The sequence below is a fragment of the Panthera onca genome, chromosome E3 (genome assembly GCF_046562875.1).
Source record: "Panthera onca isolate mPanOnc1 chromosome E3, mPanOnc1 haplotype 2, whole genome shotgun sequence".
Lineage (NCBI taxonomy): Eukaryota > Metazoa > Chordata > Mammalia > Carnivora > Felidae > Panthera > Panthera onca.
The window spans coordinates 26,885,466-26,908,861 of NC_138354.1; the positions used below are offsets into that span (position 1 = coordinate 26,885,466).

Consider the following 23,396-nt stretch of genomic DNA (forward strand, 5'->3'; position numbering starts at 1 on the left):
GGCTCCCGGGCCCCCGAGGGGTCGGGCGGACGGCGCACGTGCAGAGGGCCTCCTCCGCGCCCCGCCCCCCGCCCCGGCCTCTGTGACGTCCGCGCCGGAACCTGGGATTTCGGCTCCGGGAGCTGGCGGCGGCGGCGGCGGCGGCCAGAGCGGGTCCCCGACGGCCTCTCCGGGGCGCAGGGCGCAGCCATGAGCGAGTCCAGTGCCAGTGCGCTCCCGCCAGGCAGGCCCGGCAGGCAGCCCTTCAGCCACCCAGGTAGGGCGACGGGGACCGCGCTCCGGGCGGCCCGCGGGCGAGCTGCCGGGAGCTGGGCGGGGGCCCAGCCCCTCGCCACCTGCCCGCGCCGGGTGCTCCTGGCTTTGGGGGAAAGCGGATCTCCCATACTCCTGGTCTCCTTCCTGCAGGCAATACTCATTCAATTCAGAGGCCGCATGCCCTCCCCAAAGGAGCACCGGAATGGGAGCCCTGACCGTGTGGTGCCTTCCCGTCACTGCTCTAGGGATCCCTAATCTGTTAACTGAAAAGAGTGTGAGCGCCTCGCCAGCCCTAACATTGTGGTACGAGATGTCTGCCTCCCGTAACATTTCAGGCTTTACAGTTAGACAGACTTGGAGCTGAATTCTGCTTTGGCTGTTTATTGCTGTGTGATGTTTGGTAGATGGCTTGCCTTCTCTGAGCCTCAGATTCTTCAGCAGTAAAATGGGACTAGGATGTTGGTGGGATTAGTTGAGAGAAAAATATGTGAAGTGCCAGGCACAGTGCCTGGTACACAGAAAGGCATAATAAATGGTAGCCAGCCAAGTGTTATAGTCTTTTTCCTTTAAAAAAACAAAGTTTATTAATTAATTAATTTATTTATTTAGTGCATGAGCAGAGGAGGGGCAGAGAGAGAGAGAGAGAGAGAGAGAGAGATTCCTAAGCCGTCTCTACACTCAGTGCAGAGCCCCACACAGGGCTTGTTCCCACAACCATGAGATCATGACCTGAGTCAGACGCTTAACTGACTTAGGCACCCCTCTTTTTCATTTTTTATCAAGTAAAACTTACAGTGAAGTGTAAGCATAGTGAGTTTTTACATAAATATGTACAACTGCTACCCATTCAAGATAAAAAGTTGCCAGCACCCGGGAGGGCTTCCCAGCAGTGTTTGCATCTTACATGTGCCCTGAAACTGCTGTGAGTTTTACAAGCAGCGTTTCCTCTATTTCAATTTGAGAATAGAAGTTTTGTCACAAGAATTTACAGTAAGTAAACCGTGAGTGTGGATTGGGGCATTGGGCCCTTCTGATTGGATTGTTCTCTACATCTTGAAGAAGAGGAAGGAAGGTATCTAGAGAGACCCAAACCGTGGAAACTTGCTCAGGAATCAGAAAACAGAAGTCAGATTCATTTGGATGCTAATTATTTTTTAGCTCATTGTTAATAGTGTTGGCACCAGTTCAACTTCAGGCATTCAATCGGAGCCATTCAAGTGTTTTTCTAGTTGGTTTCCATTTACCTTGCTCTTAGTTTGGCACAATCCATCACATTTAAGATGCCAGCCGTGGTTTCCCAGACAAAGGGCATGAGATTCATCTATTTTCGATCTCTGCTGGGTGTTTAAGGAGACTTTGTAAGCCTCTTTTTATGGCTTCTCTGACTGAAAGGTCTTCCCTGTCCTTAGGACAAATGATGTTTTATCACCTTGTATCCACCAGCCTGACTGGGAGGCTCAGAAGGGATTGTGTTTGTAACTCTGTTGTACTTTGTAAATGGTGGCCTGTTCTATGGGCATCACGAAAGCACAGTTGGAGTGGCAGGAGTCAAAGGACATCTGGTTTACAGATTGGGGAATATGCATCTTTCTAAATGATGAAAATTCCTCCAATATATTGTTGCTGCCTCGGGGCCTTTGCACCAGCTGTTCTCTTTGCCTGAACTACATTTCTCTTTGATCTTCCTATGGTAGCCTCTTCCTCCTCTTGTCAGATCTCTGCTCAGATGTCACCTCAGAGAGGCAGATCTCTGGAGACTTTCTCTGAAGAAGTGCTCCCATCTCTCTTCCCCTGATTGGTTCCCTTGTTTATTCCTTCAAAGCACTTACCACCTTCTGAAGTCATCTGGTTTGATTGTTTTCTTGTCTATTAGATGTCTCTTCTACAATGTGCGTGCCATGAAAAGCAAGTGCTTTGTCTTTTTCTGCCAACACCCAGAACAGTGTCTGGTACGTAGATGCTAAATATGTGTTCAAAGAATGAATGAATGAATGAATGAATGAATGAAGTGTACCCGAAGCCACACTGACAGCTATAGCGTAGTGGCTGAGAATCTAGACTCTGGATTCCCAGATGTAAATCCTCATTTTCCATGTACTGGTTTTGTCTTCAGGCAAGGCACTGAAGTGTTTGGTGCCTCAGTTTCCTTATGTATTAAATGGAGGTAGTGACAGTACCTACTTCGGGGGTCAGTATAAGGATTAAGAACGTTAATTTACATTAAAAACTTCGTAAGGACTTGTATTAGTTATCTATACTGTTGACAAATTATCCCCAAACCTAGAGGCTTAGAACAGTGATAATCTCTTCTTATCTCACAGTTTCTGCAAGTCAGGAATTTGGGGATGACCTATCTATGTGGTTCTGGCTCAGGGTCTGTTATGAAGTTGCAATCATGGTATCAGCCAGGGATGCAAATCTTAGGAAAGCTTGCCTGTGGCTAGAGGTTCCCTTCCAAAGATGGCTTGCTCAGATGGCGAACCGACACTGGCTGTTGGCTGGAAGCCTCTCCATATGGACCTCCCAGAAGGCTGTTTGAGTGCCCTGTTGACATGGCAGATGGTCCAGGAGAGGGCAAAGAAGTCCTAATGTCTTTGATCATCCGCTCTTGGAGATCACACCTGTTATTTCTGCAGTATCTTATTGGTCACAGGGGGCAGCCCTGTTCCGTGTAGAAAGGACCTATGTAAGGATGTGAATATCGGTATTTGGGGGAGAGGGTCACCGGCAGCCACCTTGGAGACTTTTGTGGCTGTCACAGGACCATGTAAGTATTAACTGTTGTTATTAATGTCTCTGTTTCCTACTAGATGATAAGCCCCAGGAGGGCAAGGGCTGGGCTCACCGTCATGTCCCCATGCTTAGTATAGTGCTTAGTACATAGTACACCTTCAGGAAATACTTGAGTGCACACCTTTCATGATTTGGTACTGTGATGCTTCTAGAGCCTGCAAAGCCCCTACTGTTCCCTCTGCCATGGGTGCCATTCATTACCTTATTCCTTTGTAAGGCATACTCCTCTTCTTTCAGTCTGGTGTCACTTCCTCCTGGAAGCCTTCCCTGACTGCCTCCCCTTTCACAGGCTAGACTCTGTCCCTGCTTCATGCCCACATGGCCCACTGGCCTCATCCTGTCCAAGTATCCATTGGACTGTATTCTCACTTCTCTTGAGTTTTATCAGTTTTTAAACTGTTTACTTATTTTTGAGAGAGAGAGAGAGAGAGAGAGAGAGAGAGAGCATGCAAGTGGGGGAGGGGCAGAAAGAGAGGGAGACAGAGGATCAGAAGCAGGCTCTGGTGCAAAGCCCGATGCAGGGCTCAAACCCATGAGCCATGAGATCATAACCTGAACCAAAGCTGGATGCTTAATCAACTGAGCCACCCAGGTACCCTGAGTTATATCATTTAAAATAGTTTTTTAAAAAATGTTTGTTTATTTATGAGAGAGAGAGGCCGAGCACAAATGGGGGAGGGGCAGAGAGAGAGGGAGACACAGAATCCCAAGCAGGCTCCAGGCTCTGAGCTGTCAGCACAGAGCCCGACCCGGGGCTCAAATTTACGAACTGTGAGATTGTGACCTGAGTCGAAGTCGGATGCTTAACCGACTGAGCCATACAGGTGCCCTGCCAAGTTATATCATTTTTAAGAGCAGGGATTTTGGAATTGAACAGACCCAAGTTCAGACACTGATTTGCCTCGGTTTCCATGACTAGGAAGTGAAGGTTCTGATAGGAGTAAAGGCTGGAGGCCCACCTTCTCCCAGGGTCTATAGACAGGATTGCCACTCTGAGCCAGCCCCTGGCTACCTCTCCTGACCCCTGCTCCTGTCCCACTCATGCCCCCCAGGCCCCAGCCACCCATTGTTCCCTTCCAATGTTCTCCTTCTCAGGTCTGGAGGTCATTGTTCTGTTCTGCCTGATCTCAGCTGAAATGTCACCTCCGAGGAGCAAAGACCCCCCTCTATCTCAAGTGCCCCCAGGAGGCATTTGCCCACTCCATACCCCTCAGTCCCATGACTCCTGGCATGTGCTGTTTGTTGAATGGAATGACTTGGTGTTTCCCCTTTGCCAAACATTTACCATATTCCAGTCAGTAAGCACTTCATACGACATCATCTTCAACCAGAATGCATTCAGTGATTTATTTATTTTTTAAATTTTTATTTATTTATTCTCATTATTATTATTTCAGTGTTTGTTTTTGAGAGAGAGAGAGAGAGAGAGAGAGAGAGAGAGAGAGAGAGAGAGAAGAGGAGAGGGACAGAGAGGAGAGAATCTTAAGCAGGCCCAGGTGCCCCATTCAGTGACTTTTAAGTTGAGGTATAATTCACATAACGAAATCAACTATTTGAAAGGGTCCAATCCAGTGGCATTTAGTACATTCATCACCTCTATTTAGTTGCATTGTCATCACTCCCAAAGGAAGCCCTCTGTCCATTAAGATATCACTCCCTGATTCCCCTTCACCCAGCCCCTGGCTGCCACCAGTCTGCATTCTCAGTGGGTTTTACCTAGTTTAGACATTTCATAGAAATGGGATCATACAGTAGTGTGACCTTTTGTGACTCCCTTCTTTGCTTAGCATAAACAATGTTTTCAAGGCTTATCCACATTATAGCCTGTATCCATTCTTCATTCCTTTTTATGGATGAATATTATTCCATTGTATGGTTATACCAGAGTTTGCTTATTCGTTCATCCGTTAATGCACATCTGGATTGTTTCCAGCTTTCAGCTCTTAGGAAAGATGCTGCTGTGAGCACTTGTGTACAAGTGTTTGATTGAACATCTGTTTTCAGCTCTTTTGGGTAGGTACTTAAGAGTGGAATTGTTGGGTCATGTGGTCATTCTGTGTTTAACCTTTTGAGGATTGGCCAACCTCTGGGACTCTTAACCCTCATGTGGGGGTTTGCTGTGACCATTACCCCTTTGTTTATCGGGGGTACCCAAGTGACTCAAGATGGCCTGATTGTCATTGTGTCATGACCAGGCTTGCAACTTCTGTGATGGCTTCTGAGCCACTCACCCCTCCTCTGTCCTCCTCAAGAGGCACTACTCCGGGGAGGGGCCCTCGAGGGCCCCGATGTTGTGACTATTTGCATTGACCCCATTTTCCAGAGGGTGGGACTTAGTCTGGGCCTTTGGAGCAGGAACGCTTGGAAGGGTAAGGGGTAAAACTACACAGCCCCTTTAGACTCCTTCTGTGATGGGGTGCTGGGACCCATTTTATTATTATTACTCTTATTGTCATTATTATTATTATTATTATTATTATTATTTTGTTTTTAAGATAAAGAGAGTAGTAGTTTGTACCTGGCCCAGATACAAATCCCAACTTGGCCAGTTATATGGTGTGTGACCTTGAGCGAGTCCTGTTACCTCTCTGACGTTCAGTTTTCTTACCCATAAGATGGGGATAATCAGACCCCTATTTGCTAGGGTCTCTGAGAGGATTTAAGGAGATAAGCATGTTGAAGACTTGGGTGTTGAGCACTCAAATGGTAGCTGTTCCTATTATTATTATTATTATTAATTATTAGGGGCTTCTGTAGCCTTAATCTTATACGATTTGCTGATTTCATGTGCTGTGTACTTATACTCTCTGGAGTTACGCTATTAGATAATTAAAGCAATTCTTTGGGTTGTTTCAGCCCAAGAGGTTGTATTAAGCTTGAAGACAAGTAACCATTCATCCTGCAGTGTTTGTTGTCCTTACCTGCTAAGCCCATTCATCAGGGTCACTCGGCACCCTTACTTACACATGTCCCAAGGGTCACTTGGGAGGGTGGTACCCTGAAAGGTACCCTGGGAGGGAGGGATCTTCTGCAGGACTGGACACAGCTGGAGACGGCACGCATCACTTCAGGCCACACTAGTTCTCTGGTGAGCCAGCAGTCTGACTTTGAATTGTTTTTTCCCCTCTGTCTGAAAAGGCTGAGCTCTGCCCAGCAACTCAGGCCAGATGAGGTCCAAAGGCCCTCGGTGGCTTTTTTTGTTTGTTTGTTTTTGTTTTTTTCAGGAAGTGAAGAATTTAGAGGGATAAAAGGGGGAAATGACTTCTCAGTGTTGTAACCATTGTTGCAATCTGGTTGCTTTTTAAAGGAGCTTTGTTTGAGTGTGGGACCACCCAGACCTTCAGTGGGGCTCCCCCCTCCTACCAGCAGGGAGAGGAGGAAGGGAACTGACCCTGAGTCATGACCGTGTACCAGGCGTGGAACCTAGTGCTGAAAGAGGCAGGCCAGGGACATGCTTTTAAGAAGCTTCTAGTCAAGCGGGGGAGACACTCACTGAACAGGTAAAGAGGGAAATAGGGTAGTTACAGCTAAGTGTAATTGCTGAGAAGGAAGTAAACAGGTGATGAGCTAGAGAGGGGAAAGGCCTGCTTAGCTGAGGTGGTCAGAGAGGTCTCTCTGAGCTGTGGACTTGTGGACGGAGGCTGGAGGGTGTAACAGAACAGCCATAGGGAGTGCAGGTGGAAAGAGTGTCCAGAAGGGCATACAGCGAGAGCACAGGGTGGAGATGGCAGTGATGTTGGTGTCTATGGGGAGGCCTCAGGCTGGAACCCGCAGGAGGAGGAGAGGGGAGGAGGTCAGGTGAGCAGGAACCCGTTCCTCATACGGTAGGCCCTGGTCAGCAGTGTGACTTTGGGCTCAAGTGGGTAACTTTCTCGAATTACAGCAATTCCTGAGGTGTTATTTGCCCATTTGACCCCTGAGGAAACTGAGACTCTGGGAAGTTACTTGACAAAGTACTGAAACAGAAGGACATTAATGTTGTGACTGTAGAGCCACATGTAATAAACAGCATGTCTGCGTGTTTATTAGACAAGTGTTTGTTTGATTTGGGATGTGCTAGGCCCCATGTCAATCTCCAGGGATGTAAGAGTGAATCAGACCCGTGGAAGTCTTTGCCCTCAAGGTTCAGACTTCAGCTCAACCTTGGGCAGAGTTCTCTGAGCTTTCCTTACTGCAGAATGAAGGCACATGTAAGAAGGACCCAGGGATGAAGTAATTGTAGGGATGACAGGAGATAGGTATATAAAGGGCTTGGCATAATCATGGTGCATGGTAAATGCTCAGTAAAGGCTAGTTTCTGTTGTTCCTTCCAGGAATGTTGGAAATCTTCTTTGGAGAAATCTTGGCCAAGGAAGGTAAACACTCCACAGAAGGAGTAGCTTGGTCCATAGCGAGATCCCTCACGGCACGTATAAAATCTCCCTGTACATTGAGTTCATTACTAAATGACCGGGTATAAAGCACAATGTGCTGGGCACTGCTCTAAGCCAAGGGTCTGCAAACTACAACCCGCGGGCCAAATCCAGCCTGCCACCTATTTTTATAAATCAAGTTTTATTAGAACACAATCATGCTATTCATTTATGGATTATGGCTGCTTTCCTACAGCAACGGCAGAGTTGAGGAGTTGTGACAGAGACTGGGTGGTAAATAGTAAGTAAATAGTAAGGTTTGCTGACCTCTCTTCTAAGCATATAATAGCCATCCAATCCTCAGGATGGTCATGCCAGGTGGATCCCCATTTTATAGGTGGAAAACTGAGGCATGGAATGGTCAACAAAGTAGCAAGTGGACCTTGTATTTGAATCCGGGCAGTGGGCTTTGGAGGCTGTGCTCTTAACCACTACGTCTGTGGTCCACTCAGGCAGACAGAATCCCAGTGATTGCCCACGTATAGCCCACCGGATGCTCCGCCCACTTGAAAACCAGGACACTTGGGTTCAGGGCCCAGCGTGGCTCTGATTGCCCAGTTAGTCACTCCTCTTGAAGGCTGTTTGCTCATCTGGTCGTAAAGCCTTGCACCCAGCCAGTCCCTAGGTCCCACCCAGGTGCCAGGCGGTGTGACTCATACAGGTCCTCCTAGCCTGGCAGTTGTGAAGTCTGGCAGATGGGGGAGGCTCCCAAGGCCCTGGATCCTCCCTTCTCAGACCAGGCTCTGGCCTCCTAAGAACGAGGCCCCTCTACATTGTCCGGTACATCGCTACTAGCCACGTGGGGCTATGCAAATATAAATTTAATAAAGTTTGCTAAAACTAAAAATTCATTTCCTGACTCTCACCAGCCCCATTTCAATTGGTCAGTAGCCACATGTACTGGGCAGTGCGGACATAGAACATGTCTGTCATTGCAGGACAGTGCATTTTGACATTTGATGCCCTGGGATAGGACATAGCCATGCCAACCTATGCAGCTCATGGACAGAAATAGCCACAGGACTGGCCAGAGAGATCTTGTTAAATCGGAGTCAGAATATGTCATTCTGCTGCGCCAAACCCCTCATGGCTCCCACCTACTCAACTGAAAGCCAGAGTCCTCACCATGGCTCACAGACCCTGTCTGGTCTGGCCTGTCTCTCCCCTTGAACTCTTACCTCATCACTCTCCTCTCTGCTGACTCTCCTTCAGCCATAGTGGCCTCCCTCCTGTTCCTTGAACTGAGTGGGCACGGTCCTGCCTCTGGGCCTTTGCACTTGCCCTTCTCTCTGCCTTGGATGCTCTTCTCCCCAGTAACCATGTGGCTCTTACCCCCACCCTCCACCTTCCTGCTGGCTTTGCTCCAACCCATCCCTGCTTTACTTTTCTCCACACAGTCTGCCTCTGAAATATATTACCTTTTTTTTCTTAACCTGAGCCGAAGTCAGACACTTAACCGACTGAGCCGCCCAGGTGCCCCTGAAATATATTGTTCTTAACTTGCTTACTGTTGGTCTCCTCTGGCTAGAATGTAAGTCCCATAAGGGCAAGAGAATTTGTATGTCATATTCAAGGCTATGTCCCAGTCTTAGAGGAGTGCTTGGCTGGCACATAGCAGTTGCTCAGTAAATGTTTTTGAGTGACTGAGGGAATGAGTGAGTGAATGATGGATGGACGGGCAGGTGGGTGGCCTTTCCAGGAGTAAGACAGTGATGAGACCCTGGCCTTGGAGCACTTGGGGGAGCTGTCATAGCATCTTCCACTAGATCCCCTGGGTTGTGAGCCCTTGGGTTAGGGTTAGCGTTAGGGTTAGCTGTGAGCATATATTACTTTGGTACCCCACCTTCAGTTAGCATTCAAAATAAAAACAATGTCAAAGAATATGAGTGGAAAGAGGTCCCAAAATTCTGAAATCAGTGTCAACAGTGCCTCGTTGGTGATATGAGACCAGATGTGCATGAGCCATTTGATCATTTCTTGAGAAATGACAGCAAAGCATGCTTCTAACAGGGCTCATTTGTGTGAAGTACCTAAATAAGAATAATAGAGTATTCAGTCAACATCTCAATCATTATTTTTTGACGGCTTATTTTTTCTCCTTAAAAAATTTTTTTTCAATTATGGAAAAAATATATTATCCGTATAGAGAAGAATAATGCTTATGTTCCTTAAACCCTTTTCTCACTTTTTAGTGTCCCTGCTTTGCTGGTGTGCTGAACACATGCTTTGGTCTGCCTGGTGGGTTAGCTAATGTTGCCTGTATCCCAAACACCAAATTCATTCATTCATTCATTCATTCAGTTAGTCAGTCAGTCAGCAGGTGTTTATTGAGCAGTCACCATGAGTCAGGTTCTGTGCTAGACCCTGGGGACTTGGCAGTGGGGGAGAGAGATGGGGCCCCTACCCTCATGGAGGTTACAGTCTTAATGGGGGAGGAAGGGGGTGAGACACTAGGTGCAAGTAAACCGTGAGGAGGGTAGAATTAGGGATGAGGAGTGCCTGGGTGGCCCAGTTGGTTAAGTATCTGACTCTTGATTTCAGCTCAGGTCATGAGCTCACAGTTCTTGAGTTCAAGCCCCACATTGGGCTCTGCTGACATCTCAGAGCCTGGAACCTGCTTGGGACTCTCTCTCTCTCTCTCTCTCTCTCTCTCTCTCTCTCTGTCCCTCCCCTGCTCATGTGCACTGTCTCTCTCTAAATAAGTAAACTTCAAAAAATTTTAAAAAGAATTAGAGATGAGTGCAGTGGGGTTGAAGGAGTGAGTGAAAGCTCACTGAGGCAGGAAGCAAGTCTGCAAACCCTCCTCCCCTCCAGAGTCCCTGCCTCAGAGTCTCGTGCAGAGAGGGGCTCCATACAGTTTGTCAAACAGAACTCATTCCCCCGGCAGCTGGCGAGAGGCCTGGACCAGATGACCCAGAAGGTCCCTTCTTGCCTGGAGTTTCTACGATTCTGTGAGTGGGAAGAAAAAACCCTGAAGTGAACCCAGCACCAAATACGGCTGGGCTAGATTCTTGGCAAGCATGAGAGGGACTCTGGTGGTGGTTTGAGTGCCATTTAGATCACAGTTGGCCTGTGCCCACGTCCTGACAGTGTTCATGCTTATGGGTAGGATTTCGTGGCCTGTGGAAAAAGCTGCTAAGGAAGTTGGGCCTAAGGATGCTCTTCAGGTGTACCTGCCTCTCCGCATTCATTCATTCATCCATCCTTCAGATGGAGGGCTGTTCCTCAGCAAGACACTGCTCTAAGTCTCAGAGAGAGTAACTTGGGCCTTAACCTGGAAGGATACCAGAAAACAGAAAAAGTACTTAATGGCCGCCCCGGCCCCCACATTCTCTGTAATTACCCAGTCATCCTCCCACCTAAATAATAATCTAAGTGCCCAAATCCAGCTCCAATGGCCAATGGGTTCTAGACATTCCTAGATGGAGGCACCCCAATGTCTTAAGTATGCTCCTGCCTCCCATGCAAATAGATGGCCAACAGGCAGCCCACACACCGCCCACAGGACTTAATTGGCCATGCTGATGATAACTTTCAGCTGGACCAATTCAGGAGCACATCTGACAATAACTATGATGAGACATTCTTACTCTCTAAGGATGAGAAAAGCAAGTCTCTGCGAGATGATACAACCTGTCTTTCTAAGAAGGTAAAACCAGGAGTCTGTCTGGACAGCAAAGCCTTGGGCAAGCCGCCATTTCTCTGGGCCCCAGTTTCCTTGTTGAAAAGCCAGGGCAGGGACGCCTCTGTCTACCGCTCCAGGTTGGCGTGAGAAATCCGGTGATATCATGCTCTGACCAATGTGTGGTCGTATGAAAATGGAAGGAGGTGGATCGTAGTGTTAAAAATAATGATGCCTGTGTTCAAAGGGTTGCTTGTAATTTTTTGTTTTCTTGATTTGAAGATGAAGCACTTCCCGAGAATGTCTGAAGAGGAAGAGTCGTTCCTCTTTGATAACGGCCATTTGAAAATAGAGTTTTCCACCAGGGACTGTTGTTATGAAATATGAATAGGAGTACGTGGAAGAACAATTAAATAATTTGTATTTTAGTGTTTATGAAGCACTTTCTTAAAATGTTTTTAATGTTTATTTTTGAGAGAGAGAAAGAGTGCAAGCGGCAGAGGGACAGAGAGAGAGGGAGACACAGAATCCAAAGCAGGCTCCAGGCACCAAGCTGTCAGCAGAGAGCCCTACGCTGGGCTTGAGCTTGCAAACCGCAAGATCATGACCTGAGCCGAAGTCGGACACTTAACTGACTGAGCCACCCAGGTGCCCCACGAAGCACTTTGAAATCCATGGCCCATTGAGTCATTTCATGGTGAAGACTACAGCTTTGGCATTTGGCAAACCTGTGGTAGGTTCCTAATTCCAACACTTACTAGCTGTGTGAGTGGGCAAGGCACTTAACCTCTCCAAACCTCAGTTTCTTCATCTGTAAAAGGGGATGATTCTATTCAAAGAGTAGTTTAGAGTATTTAGTGTGGTGATGCATACAGAGCACCTCAAATAGCCTGGCACAAGGTAAGTGCTCAGTAATCCTAGCTAATGTTATTTGCGTTGTTTGTAACACCATCCTCATGATCTCGCTGATGAGGTCCATGGTATTATGTGCCCCGTTCCTGAGAAGAGAAACATGTGACTCAGAGACAGTCATCATGTTGCCTGGGGTGGCCTGGCTGGTGGGTGACAAGCCAACCCAGGCTCTAGCTCCAGCCCGTGGTCCCTGACCTCACAGTTGCTGAATATTCGACTGGTTGATGCTGCTTCATATTCAAAGACCTTTGTTTGTGGTAATAAGAGCTCTTTGTTGGTGGCCAGAAGGAGTGGCCTCCAGCCAAGGCTCTGACCCTTTACCCTCCAGGCACACTGGCCCCCCCCCCCACTCCCCCACATTTGCTTTAGGAACTGCTGTTACTAATGGAAGTGTGTCATTTCCTCAGGGTGTGTTGGAGCAGGGAAATGCAAGGTTGAGTGAGATTCACAAGCTTGCACTTGGCAGCTGGCAGGGCTCCAGGCGCGTGTCTGTGTGTCATCTGCAGTGGGACAGCTGTTCCGTTGTGCCTGAACGTGCTTATCAGAGAGGCAAACATTACAGATCTGCACTGTCAGACTCCAACTCAGACAGCCCAGCCTTGGCTGGTTCCCCCCTCCCCAGCACCCCCTCCTCGTAATAGCTGTAAGTACATTTTATGGAGCCACTGTGTGCCAGGCGCTAAGTGTTTCTCCCTTTCTCCCTATGCGGTTGCCTTTAATGCGCATAAGCCGGCCCCTGTGGTGGGTCCCATCCTTAGCTCTGCAGCCCCCAGAGGGATCCTCTAAAATGTGGTCAGATTGGGACATGTTTCGCCTCTGAGCCCTCAGTGGCTTCCTGTCTGCCACATCCGAGGGGCATTCCTGACCCATAGAGTCTCACTCGGTGTGGCCCCAGCCACCTCTCTGACCTCCACTTTTCCATGCTCCCTGTCCCAGTTACCTATTGTTGCTAACAGACTACTCCGAACGTGATGCCTTAGGCCATTTTATGGTTTCTGCTGATTCTGTGCATCAGGAAATCAGCAGGGCATGGAAGAGATGTTTTGCTTGGCCGCATGTCATGTCTGTTGGGTCTGGAGCGTCCAGGTAGTCCCTTCCTGCCCCTGGTGGTGCTAAAAGTGAGGGCGACCCAAGGGCTGGGGGCAGCTACAGCAGCTGCTGGGGTCAGAGCTGGGGTCTCTGGTTCTCACTGTCTGCTGGTTCCTCGCTTCTCTTCCTTGGACACCCGGGGCCTCTTCCTCTCCACTTGCCAACTTTCTACACGACAGCCTCGGCGTCCCAAGAACACAAAAGCGGATGCCTCTAGGCCTTTCAAGGATTGGGGCTACAGATGGCAGAGAAACACTTCTGTTGCGACCTTTGGTTAAAGCGAGTCACAGATTCAGTCCCGATTCAAGGGGAGGGGACCGCAGAGGGGCTGGTGTGGTTCATCAGAGGTCAGCAACACCAGAACCTATCACTGCCTGTTCATTCACTCCTCTCCAGCCACACAGACCTCTGTGCCCTTCCTCAAGCATGCCGCACACACCCCAGCCTTGGGGCCTTTGCGTTTGCTGTTTCCCTCCCCTTGGATTCCCTTCCCCAAATATACACAGGGATCAGGTCCTCTATTCAACCTTGGCTTAAATGCTACTTTAATACCAAGATCATACCCTACCTACCTTATCAGAAACAGTGCCTTCCTTCCACATGTCACCTGTCTCCTTACCCCCCTCTGGTTTTGTTTTTGCACTTTTCACCTCCTGGTGTATTTATCACCTACTTACTGTCTAATCTTTCCCTGTCCCCACCCCAGAATATAAGTGCCATGTGAGTAGGGCATTTGCTTTGTTCACCGCAGTGTCCCTAGCTCTAGATCTGACCCGTGGTAGCCACATTTGGTGAATGAATGAGTATTTGAGATGAGGAGAGTGAAGTTCAGAGACGTTAAGTAACTTTCCCAAAGACACACACACTAATATTCGACAGAGCTAAGATTCAAATCCAGGCTTAATCCATGAAGCCTTAGAAGTTTCACTACCTGTAGGGGTAATTGCTGCTTAGGTAATTATGGCTGTTTCCTATTTCCTCTCCCTGTTTCCTGTCTGCAATCAAGGTGGTTTTCCCACAACTAAAATTGGATCAGGCATAAACCCATCTTGAAGGGGGCATCCTCATCTTCCACAGAAGGCCCTCCCTTCTTAGACCGCTGCACAAAGCACAGCAAAACTTGGCCTCCAGCTGTAGCCTGGTGTGGTAGAGCAAATAATAAATTTTTTAGTCAGGCAGACCTCGTTCTGTTTCCAGCGCCTCCGCTCATTAGGCTAAGCATGGGCAAATTAGGAATGTCATCCATCCACCCATCCATCCATCCATCCATCCACCCATCCATCCACCCACCCATCCATCCACCTAATGAGTCTTTATTGAATTCCTCTCTGAGTCAGGGACGGTGCTAGGTTCCAGGGTGCATTGGTGAAGACATCATCACCGCCCCAGCCCTCCGAGAACTTCCAGTCCACTGGAAGGGAAAGATGTGCTCACACAGTCACACAAATAAATTTATTTACAAATACTCTACTTATTTACCTATTGTGATAAGTACTGTAAAGGACTTAGTGTATGTGTAGGGAGGAATGGCACCTGTAATAGTACAGTGGGGCAGGGGCGGTTTCCCTGAGTAAGTGACGTTTGAGTGGGAGCTAATGGGATAAATAGATGTGGCAAGTTCATTCCAGGCAGAGGGAACAGCATATGCAAAGGTTCTGAGGAGGAGGGAGCAGGGCCCATCTTAGTGTCTGAAAGATCCTAAGAAATGTGTGGTCGGAGGGCAGAGAGCCTGAGGAACTGGAGACACAGATGGGAATCCAACCAGGCAGGGCTTTGAGGGGCCTGGGCATGGGGTTGGGGAACCCGTCAGCTTTATTTTTTCATCTGTAAAATGGGAATGGCAACAGTACCTCCCTCAGTATGAGTGAGCAGCTGTGGCCAGCTGGGTGACAGCGGGGTGTGGCGAATCTGGGATGGTCTCAGCTGGGTTGATCATCCTCTGCTGCAATGGTCTCATCCTCCAGTGGGTTAGCATTGGGTTTGTTCACAAGGCGGCAGCTGGGAGCCAGAGAGCAGCAGAAGCCAGCGAGGCTTAGGAAGCGGCACAGCATTGCTTCTGCTGCATCCTGTTGGTCCGAGCAGATCACAAGGCCGACCCAGATCCATGAGTGCATGTGAAACTCTCCACACAGTGCCTGGTGGACAGGAAATGCTCTGTAAATGCGATTATTATTGTTGTTGCTATTGATGTTATCATCGTGCATTTGCATAGTGCTTTATGCTTTTCAAAGTTTTGTCCTATACATCATTATAGACTACACTGTGTGAAGAGAGTTGGGGCAAATGGTACCAGCCCCATTTGACAAATGTGGAAGTGTTCACATAACTGTCTCAGGTCACACATTTAGCTGGTGGCTGCAGCCAAACACTAGAACTCAGATATCATGTAACCTAACGCATATTTGCACACACATCTGCTGAAAGTGAACCCATTTGTGGATGATTTCGTCGTCCCGAGCACCGTCCTGGTAAACAGAATAATTTAGATACAAATGTTTTAGGGGCGCCTGGGTGGTTCAGTCAGTTGGGCGTCCGACTTCAGTTCAGGTCATGATCTCACAGCCTGTGAGTTCGGGCTCCACGTCGGGCTCTGTGCTGACAGCTCGAGCCTGGAGCCCGCTTCAGATTCTGTGTCTCCCTGTCTCTCTGCCCCTCCCCCACTCATGCTCTGTCTCACTCTGTCTCTCAAAAATAAATAAACGTTAAAAAAATTTTTTTTGAATACATTAAAAAAAAAAGATACAAATGTTTTTGTCTGTGGCACAGGCTAGTGACCATCTGCTAGGTTTGGGTATGGCCTCTGAGACTCAAGTTCTCCTATGCAAGCTTTGTGTTTTTGGCTCCCAGGCTCAGTGGGGTCACTGATGATTCTCTTTTTTCTTGCTCAGAGAACCTCTCGTTGGACTCCAGTTGCTTTTCCTCTCCACCTGTGAATTTCCTTCAAGAATTGCCAAGTTATCGGTCCATTGCACGCAAGAGGACGACCATTCCTACCCGAGAGAAGCAAAGTGGCACTTTGCTAAAGCCGACAGACTCTTACAGCTCCCAGTTGGAGGGAGGAATCACTGAAAACCTCAATAGCCAATCGATTCGGAAGTATGCACTGAACATCTCTGAGAAGCGGAGGCTAAGGTTTGTTCAGTAGCCATCTGGAAGGCATTTGATGTATGTTTTAGGCACGGGTGTGTTGTATGCATGGGATGCATTTCCTGAAGAGTTCATGTAATTAGAAATGTATTACTTAAAGTAATCCACACTGCAGTGACGAAGTTACCCGAACGTGTAATAACTCAACATATTAGAAATTTCTTTCTTTCTTTTTTTTTTTAATGTTTTATTTATTTTTGAGAGAGAGAGAGAGAGCACAAGAAGCAGGTCAGGGAGGGGCACAGAGAACAGAGGATCAAAACAGGCTCTGTACTGACAGCACAGAGCCACATGCAGGGCTGGAACTCACAAATGGTGAGATCGTGACCTGAGCTGCTGAGCTGAAGTCAGACACTCAACCAGCTGAGTCACCCAGGTGCCTCTAGAAGTTTATTTCTTGTTCACATAAAAATCCTGGGTTCAGATCAAGGGGGAACTTTGTAGTCATTCAGGGACCCAGGCTCCCTCCGTCTTGGAGCTCTGCAAACCCCCAAAGCCTCATCGTCTGTAGTTACTCCTCTCTGTTTCCCCTCCCCTCAGCTACTAATCTACTCTTTGTCTTTAGATTTGCCATTCTGGACATTTCATATAAATGGAATCTTACAACATGTGACCTTTTGTACCTGGCTTCTTTCACTTAGCATCATGTTTTCAAAGTTCATCCAAGTGGTGGTGTATATCAGTATGCAGTTCCCTTTTTTTTTTTTTTTTTTTTTTTGCCTTTAACAAGGAGTGGCTTTATTTATTTATTTATTTTCTGATTTGATATTTTATTTTATTTTATTTTTTTAATGTATGAAATTTATTGTCAAATTGGTTTCCATACAACACCCAGTGCTCATCCCAAAAGATGCCCTCTTCAATACCCATCACCCACACTCCCCTCCCTCCCACCCCCATCAACCCTCAGTTTGTTCTCAGTTTTTAAGAGTCTCTTACGCTTTGGCTCTCTCCCTCTCTACCTTTTTTTTTTCTTCTTCCCCTCCCCCATAGACTTCTGTTAAGTTTCTCAGGATCCACATAAGAGTGAAAACATATGGTATCTGTCTTTCTCTGTATGACTTATTTCACTTAACATCACACTCTCCAGTTCCATCCACGTTGCTACAAAGGGACATATTTCATTCTTTCTCATTGCCACACAGTATTCCATTGTGTATATAAACCACAATTTCTTTTTCCATTTGTCAGTTGATGGACATTTAGGCTCTTTCCATAATTTGGCTATTGTTGACAGGGCTGCTGTAAACATTGGGGTACAAGTGGCCCTATGCATCAGCACTCCTGTATCCCTTGGGTCAATTCCTAGCAGTGCTATTGCTGGGTCATAGGGTAGGTCTATTTTTAATTTTTTGAGGAACCTCCACACTGTTTTCCAGAGTGGCTGCACCAGTTTGCATTCCCACCAACAGTGCAAGAGGGTTCCCGTTTCTCCCCATCCTCTCCAGCATCTATAGTCTCCTGATTTGTTGATTTTAGCCACTCTGACTGGCGTGAGGTGGTATCTCAGTGTGGTTTTGATTTGTATTTCCCTGATGAGGAGCGACGTTGAGCATCTTTTCATGTGCCTGTTGGCCATCTGGAGGTCTTCTTTAGAGAAGTGTCTATTCATGTTTTCTGCCCATTTCTTCACTGGATTATTTGTTTTTCCTTTTTTTTTTTTTTAAGTTTGCTTATTTGTCTTGAGAGAGAGAGGGAGAGTGTGCACGTGTGCTCATGAGCCTAGGAGAGGGGCAGAGAAAGAGGGAGAGAGAATCCCAAGTGGATTCTGCACTGTCATGCAGGGCTTAATCTCACGAACTGTGAGATCATGACCTGATCTGAAATCAAGAGGCAGATGCTAAGCTGACTGAGCCACCTAGGCACCCCCCCCTTTTTATTTTTTATTTATTTTATTTTATTTTTTTTTTTTATTTAAAAAAATTTTTTTTAACGTTTTATTTATTTTTGAGACAGAGAGAGACAGCATGAATGAGGGAGGGGCAGAGAGAGGGAGACACAGAATCAGAAGCAGGCTCCAGGCTCTGAGCCATCAGCCCAGAGCCCGACACGGAGCTCGAACTCACGGACCGCGAGATCATGACCTGAGCTGAAGTCGGACGCTTAACTGACTGAGCCGCCCAGGCGCCCCGGCACCCCCCCTTTTTAAAAAATTTTTTTAATGTTTTTTTATTTTGAGAGAGGAAGAGATAGAGCACAAGCAGGGGAGGGGCAGAGATACAGGGAGAGAGAGAGAGAATCCTAAGCAGGCCCCACAGTCAGTGCAGAGCCAGATGTAGGGCTCAAACTCAAGAACCAAAACGTCATGACCTGTGCTGAAACCAAGAGTCAGATGCTTAACCAACCGAGCCACCCTGGTGCCCCAATATGCCATTCCTTTTTATGGTTGAATGATATTTCATTGTATGGATGTGCCTCATTTTGTTTGTCCGTTCATCCATTGGTGGACATTGGGTTGTTTCCACCTTTCAGTTCTTGTGAATAGTGCTGCTATGAAAATTTATGTACAAGTTTTTGTTTGAGACCCTGTTGTCAGTTCTTTTGGGGGTATCTCCCTGGGGGTAGAATTGCTGGGTCATATCAGAATTCTGTGTTTAACATTTTGAGGAATATCCAGACTGTTTTCCTTAGCGGCTGCAGCATTTTGCACTTCCACCAGCAGTGTATGAGGGCTCCAGGTTTTCCACATCCTGTTGGCTGGGATTTTATTTGATACTGAGGCTTGATGACCTTGTCATGATCATTGTCATGACTTTTATTTATTTATTTATTTTGAGAGAGAGAGCGAATAGGCACATGGGGAGGGGCAGAGAGACAGAGGGAGGGAGGGAATCCCAAGCAGGCTCCATGCCTTCAGTGCTGAACCTCAGGTAGTGCTCAGTCCCACGAACTGTGGGATCATGACCTGAGCCGAAATGAAGAATCGGACGCTTAACTGACTGAGCCACCCAGGCGCCCCTGTCATGACTGTTTTTTAATGCAGGAACATTCAGGAGACCCAGATGAAGTATTTATCTGAGTGGGACCAGTGGAAACGGTATAGCAGCAAGTCTTGGAAGAGGTTCATAGGGAAGGCTCGCGAGATGACGACCCACCTGGAGCTGTGGCGGGACGACATTCGCAGCATAGAAGGTACCACGCCCCACACTCTGCGCACGGGCTCCGCGCTCCTTGGCAGAAGTCTCCCATGCCCGGCGGAAAGTACAGCTTCGTTTTCTCTAACCTCTAGATGAAATTTAGCACTTCTTTCCGTGATGAATGGGAGCAACAGCCCCAGTTAGGATTAGCAGAACCTGTGTCTTTGTCAGCAGGAAAATCAGATATTTTCCTATCCCTTCCGGCTGTAATTGTCTTGGAACACCATTTATGCTCATCACTACTTTGAAATTGTAGCAGTTAACCTGCAGGATCTGCCACTAGGTCTTGTTATTTAATGTGCTAATGAAGATGCTCCTATATTATTGTAGCACACGTTTGGCTTTTCATATTATAACCGGTTTTTAATATGATAACCATAGGTCTATTTGTATTTGGGGCATTTAAAATATTATTCTGAAATAAGGTTCATTAGACTTCACTGGACTGCCAAAGGTGCCCGTGGCCCTGAAAATACTGAGGATCCGTCCTTCCCCATATTGGGGGGAATTGGGCTGCAGGATTCCAACAGTCAGCTCTGGTTGCTCTAATCAGATACTATAGACAGGGTGGCCTCAACGACAGAAATTTATTTTTTTATAGTCTGGAGACTGGAAGTTCAAGACCAGGCTGCCTTCTCGCTGTGTCTTTACATGACCTCATCTTTGTGTGCTCTTGGGAAAAGAGGAGAGAGGGGGGCGGTGAGAGAGCTTCAGTTCTGACGCCTCTTCTTATAACGTCACCGATCCCATCATGGGGCCCCACTCTTATAACTTCATCTGAACCTAAACACCTCCCAAAGACTCCACCTCGAAATACCATCAGATTAGGGCTTAGGGATTCAGCATATGAATTTGAGGGAGGGAGGAGACACAATTCATTCCATAGCAAGTATACAAAAAATTGCAAGTTGTGCCACAATATAAGATTAGAAAGAAACATTTCAACATTTGGGTGACATAGCAGGGCCAGGGAGAAAATACCTCTTAGGGTTACGTAGCCATAAAGCAAAAACAATTTACAAACAACTCCTCAAATCTGTTAAAGTGGGAATTTTGTAAAGTTTGTAGTGAATGTGGCAGGATGAATGGAAGAAATGCGGTCAATATTACTATTTTAAGACCTATAAAATACTCTTGGTAATTTATTCAATAAAATGCTTTTTAAAATTGTTTTATTGGGAGAATATAAACACAATCACAAGGGATTTCATAGGCTCACTTAAAACTTAACCATCTGGGGGGTGCCTGGGTGGCTCAGTCGGTTAAGCATCTGACTGCAGCTCAGGTCATTATCTCATGGTTCGTGGGTTCTAGACCCACATCGGGCTGGCTCTGTGCTGATAGAAATTCTGTGTCTCCCTCCCTCTCTGCCCCTCCCCTGCTCTCTCTCTCTCTCTCTCTCTTTTCCCCTCCTCCCCCCTTCAAAAATAAATAGACATTAAAAACAAACAAACTTAACCATTTAGTCGTACTTTTTTTGTGATCTAAGCACAACATCATGTTTGGAGCAAAATAATAAAAGCTGACCCCAGTTGAGCCTTTATTATCCAGTAGGTGTTGTGTTAAAGATTTCACTCATAACTAGCTTAGTTAATCCTCAGAAGAACCTTTCATATAGGTATTTATCATTCGCATGGCTCTGATGGGTTAAAATACTTGGCCAGGTTCACTCAGCTAGGATGAGGCAGCTCCAGGATTTGAAGGATTTGATCCTGGCGGTCAAGCTTCCATGCCCAGCTTCCTTTCTGGTTTAGTGATGGCCTTTCTGGAGGTTTTCATTCAGAAAGTGGCTTGTGAGAATTCAGAAACGGGTTCATACAGTCATGGTCAGTTACAAAAGCACCTATTGCAATTCAGTGGGGAAAGGGTAGCCTTTTTAGTAAGTGGTGCTGAGTCAATTAGATATTCATATAAGAAAAAATACTGAGTCCGGGGCACCTGGGTGGCGCAGTCGGTTAAGCGTCCGACTTCAGCCAGGTCACGATCTCGCGGTCCGTGAGTTCGAGCCCCGCGTCAGGCTCTGGGCTGATGGCTCGGAGCCTGGAGCCTGTTTCCGATTCTGTGTCTCCCTCTCTCTCTGCCCCTCCCCCGTTCATGCTCTGTCTCTCTCTGTCCCAAAAATAAATAAAAAATGTTGAAAAAAAAAAAATTAAAAAAAAAAAAAAAAAAGATACTGAGTCCTACCACACACCATTGTCAAATAGCTAATTCAAGATGGAGTGTAGATTTACAAGTGAAAGAAGGAGAGACTTAAAGCCAACAGCAGATACACAAAATGTTTCTTCCTTCCTCCCCCACCAAGTCCCTCAGCTTTCTGGCTGATTGGATGTATCTCGGGTAGTGCATGTGGGTCGATGCTCCTGGTTGGTGATGTCTGGATTTCTTTTTTCCAGGGAAGTTTGGCACTGGGATTCAGTCCTATTTCTCCTTCTTGCGGTTTCTGGTGTTGCTGAACTTGGTGATCTTTCTGATTATCTTTATGCTGGTTTTGCTCCCCGTCTTGCTCACCAAATACAACATCACCAACAGCACCTTTGTGCTCATTCCGTCCAAAGACACGGGTGAGTCTGAGGCCTGGTTTGCTGTGAGAATGTTCTTGTCACTGTGTGCCTATCTACCACTTGGGAGGAGCACTGTGGGCTAGGAAAGTGGAATATTTAGCAAGCATGATATAGCCTACTCCAGTAACTTTATTTCGAGACTTTTATCTCTGATAACGGTGACACTCAGTTCCCACCAGTTATGTGCCAGACATTATAGCAAGTGCCGGACGTGTATTTCTTTACTGAATGCTCAACAGAAGTCACATATTTTGGGCATTCTGTTTATTCTAATGTGGAGGGTTTCTGTCATCCACAGACATTTATCGATTCCCTTCTTGATTCCTATCTCTGTGCTAGGGGCCAGAAGTAGGGTGAACTGAGTCAGTGCCTACTTATGTTAGAATTATAAAATGGCAGAACTGGAATTAGCCTTGGAGGAACTGGTGCAACTCCTTTTTTTTTTTTTTTTTTTTTTAGTATTCACGCCCATTGTGGAGCCCAATGCAGGGCTTTAAGTCACCACCATGAGTTCCAGACCTGAGCTGAGATCAAGAGTCAGAAGCTTAACTGACCGTTAACTTTCTTCTTTTAACAAAGGGGAACTAAGGTTCAGAGAAGGGTTCAGAGATTCAGGGTTCAGAGGTTCAGAGATTGGGTTATTTTCCTCAATTTGTCACTCCCCTGTAATTGTGACTTTGTAGGGCCTCCCACTGTGGCAGAGAATACTTTCTGCCCTGTTGGTATTGCAGTTGGCCCTGTGACTTGTTTTGTCCAGAGGAATATTAGCTTGAAATGGTTTATGTGGTTGACTTGTCTATGAGAAGAGTCCTGGGGAGGGCCCATTGCCTCAGCCTGGGCCCCAGAATGAAGTGATATGGTGTAGACTTGAGCCCAACTGGAAGACTGGAGTCCGTCCTATCTCAGCCTAAATCAGCTACATGAGCTCAAACTGTAGCTCCATGAATGAGAAAATATATATTTAGTATGTTTAGTAACTGAGGCTTTGAAGTTATTTGTTACATAGCAAAGGTAACTGATACAGAAAAAGTGAATTAGCTGTTCGAGGATAAGGTAGTTTCACTAAAATTAGTATTCAGATAATCTCTTGATCATTTGTACATATGTAAATATAGGTTGTTTTAATGAAGCTGCGTGTTTATTTACACACCTGGAAAGATCTTTTAAAATTGGATGTGCTTACAATGGAATAACAATACATCAATCACATATTCCAAAACACGTGCAAACATGAACCCCAAAGCACAAAATACCAAAACAAACAAAACACATGCTATAAGTAGACCCACATACAACATGTACAGAAAAAGACACACATCCACAGATATGAAGGGAGAATAGCGAGAGGGGAAAATACTGCTGTACTTGGTGTATGGAGGTTTGGACTGCAGACAGAAAACCACAAGTTCATAAACACATCCACACATAATTATATGCGACATGTCTAAATATGTATACATATGCATGC

The 23,396-nt window shown here is 46.6% G+C and overlaps 1 protein-coding gene across 2 annotated transcripts in view; it reads left to right on the forward strand.

The window, feature by feature from the left end:
- Positions 1 to 88: 88 nt before the first annotated feature.
- Positions 89 to 23,396, forward strand: part of TMC7 (transmembrane channel like 7) — a 56,744-nt gene continuing 33,436 nt past the window's right edge. For both annotated transcript variants that reach the window (XR_013552993.2, XM_078440463.1), the window contains exons 1-4: positions 89 to 256; positions 15,972 to 16,215; positions 19,214 to 19,362; positions 21,761 to 21,928. Coding sequence is in view for 1 of the 2 variants with exons in the window: in XM_078440463.1 (XP_078296589.1) it covers positions 190 to 256; positions 15,972 to 16,215; positions 19,214 to 19,362; positions 21,761 to 21,928 (628 nt within the window). In the remaining variant the exon portion in view is untranslated. The remainder of the gene's footprint in view (positions 257 to 15,971; positions 16,216 to 19,213; positions 19,363 to 21,760; positions 21,929 to 23,396) is intronic.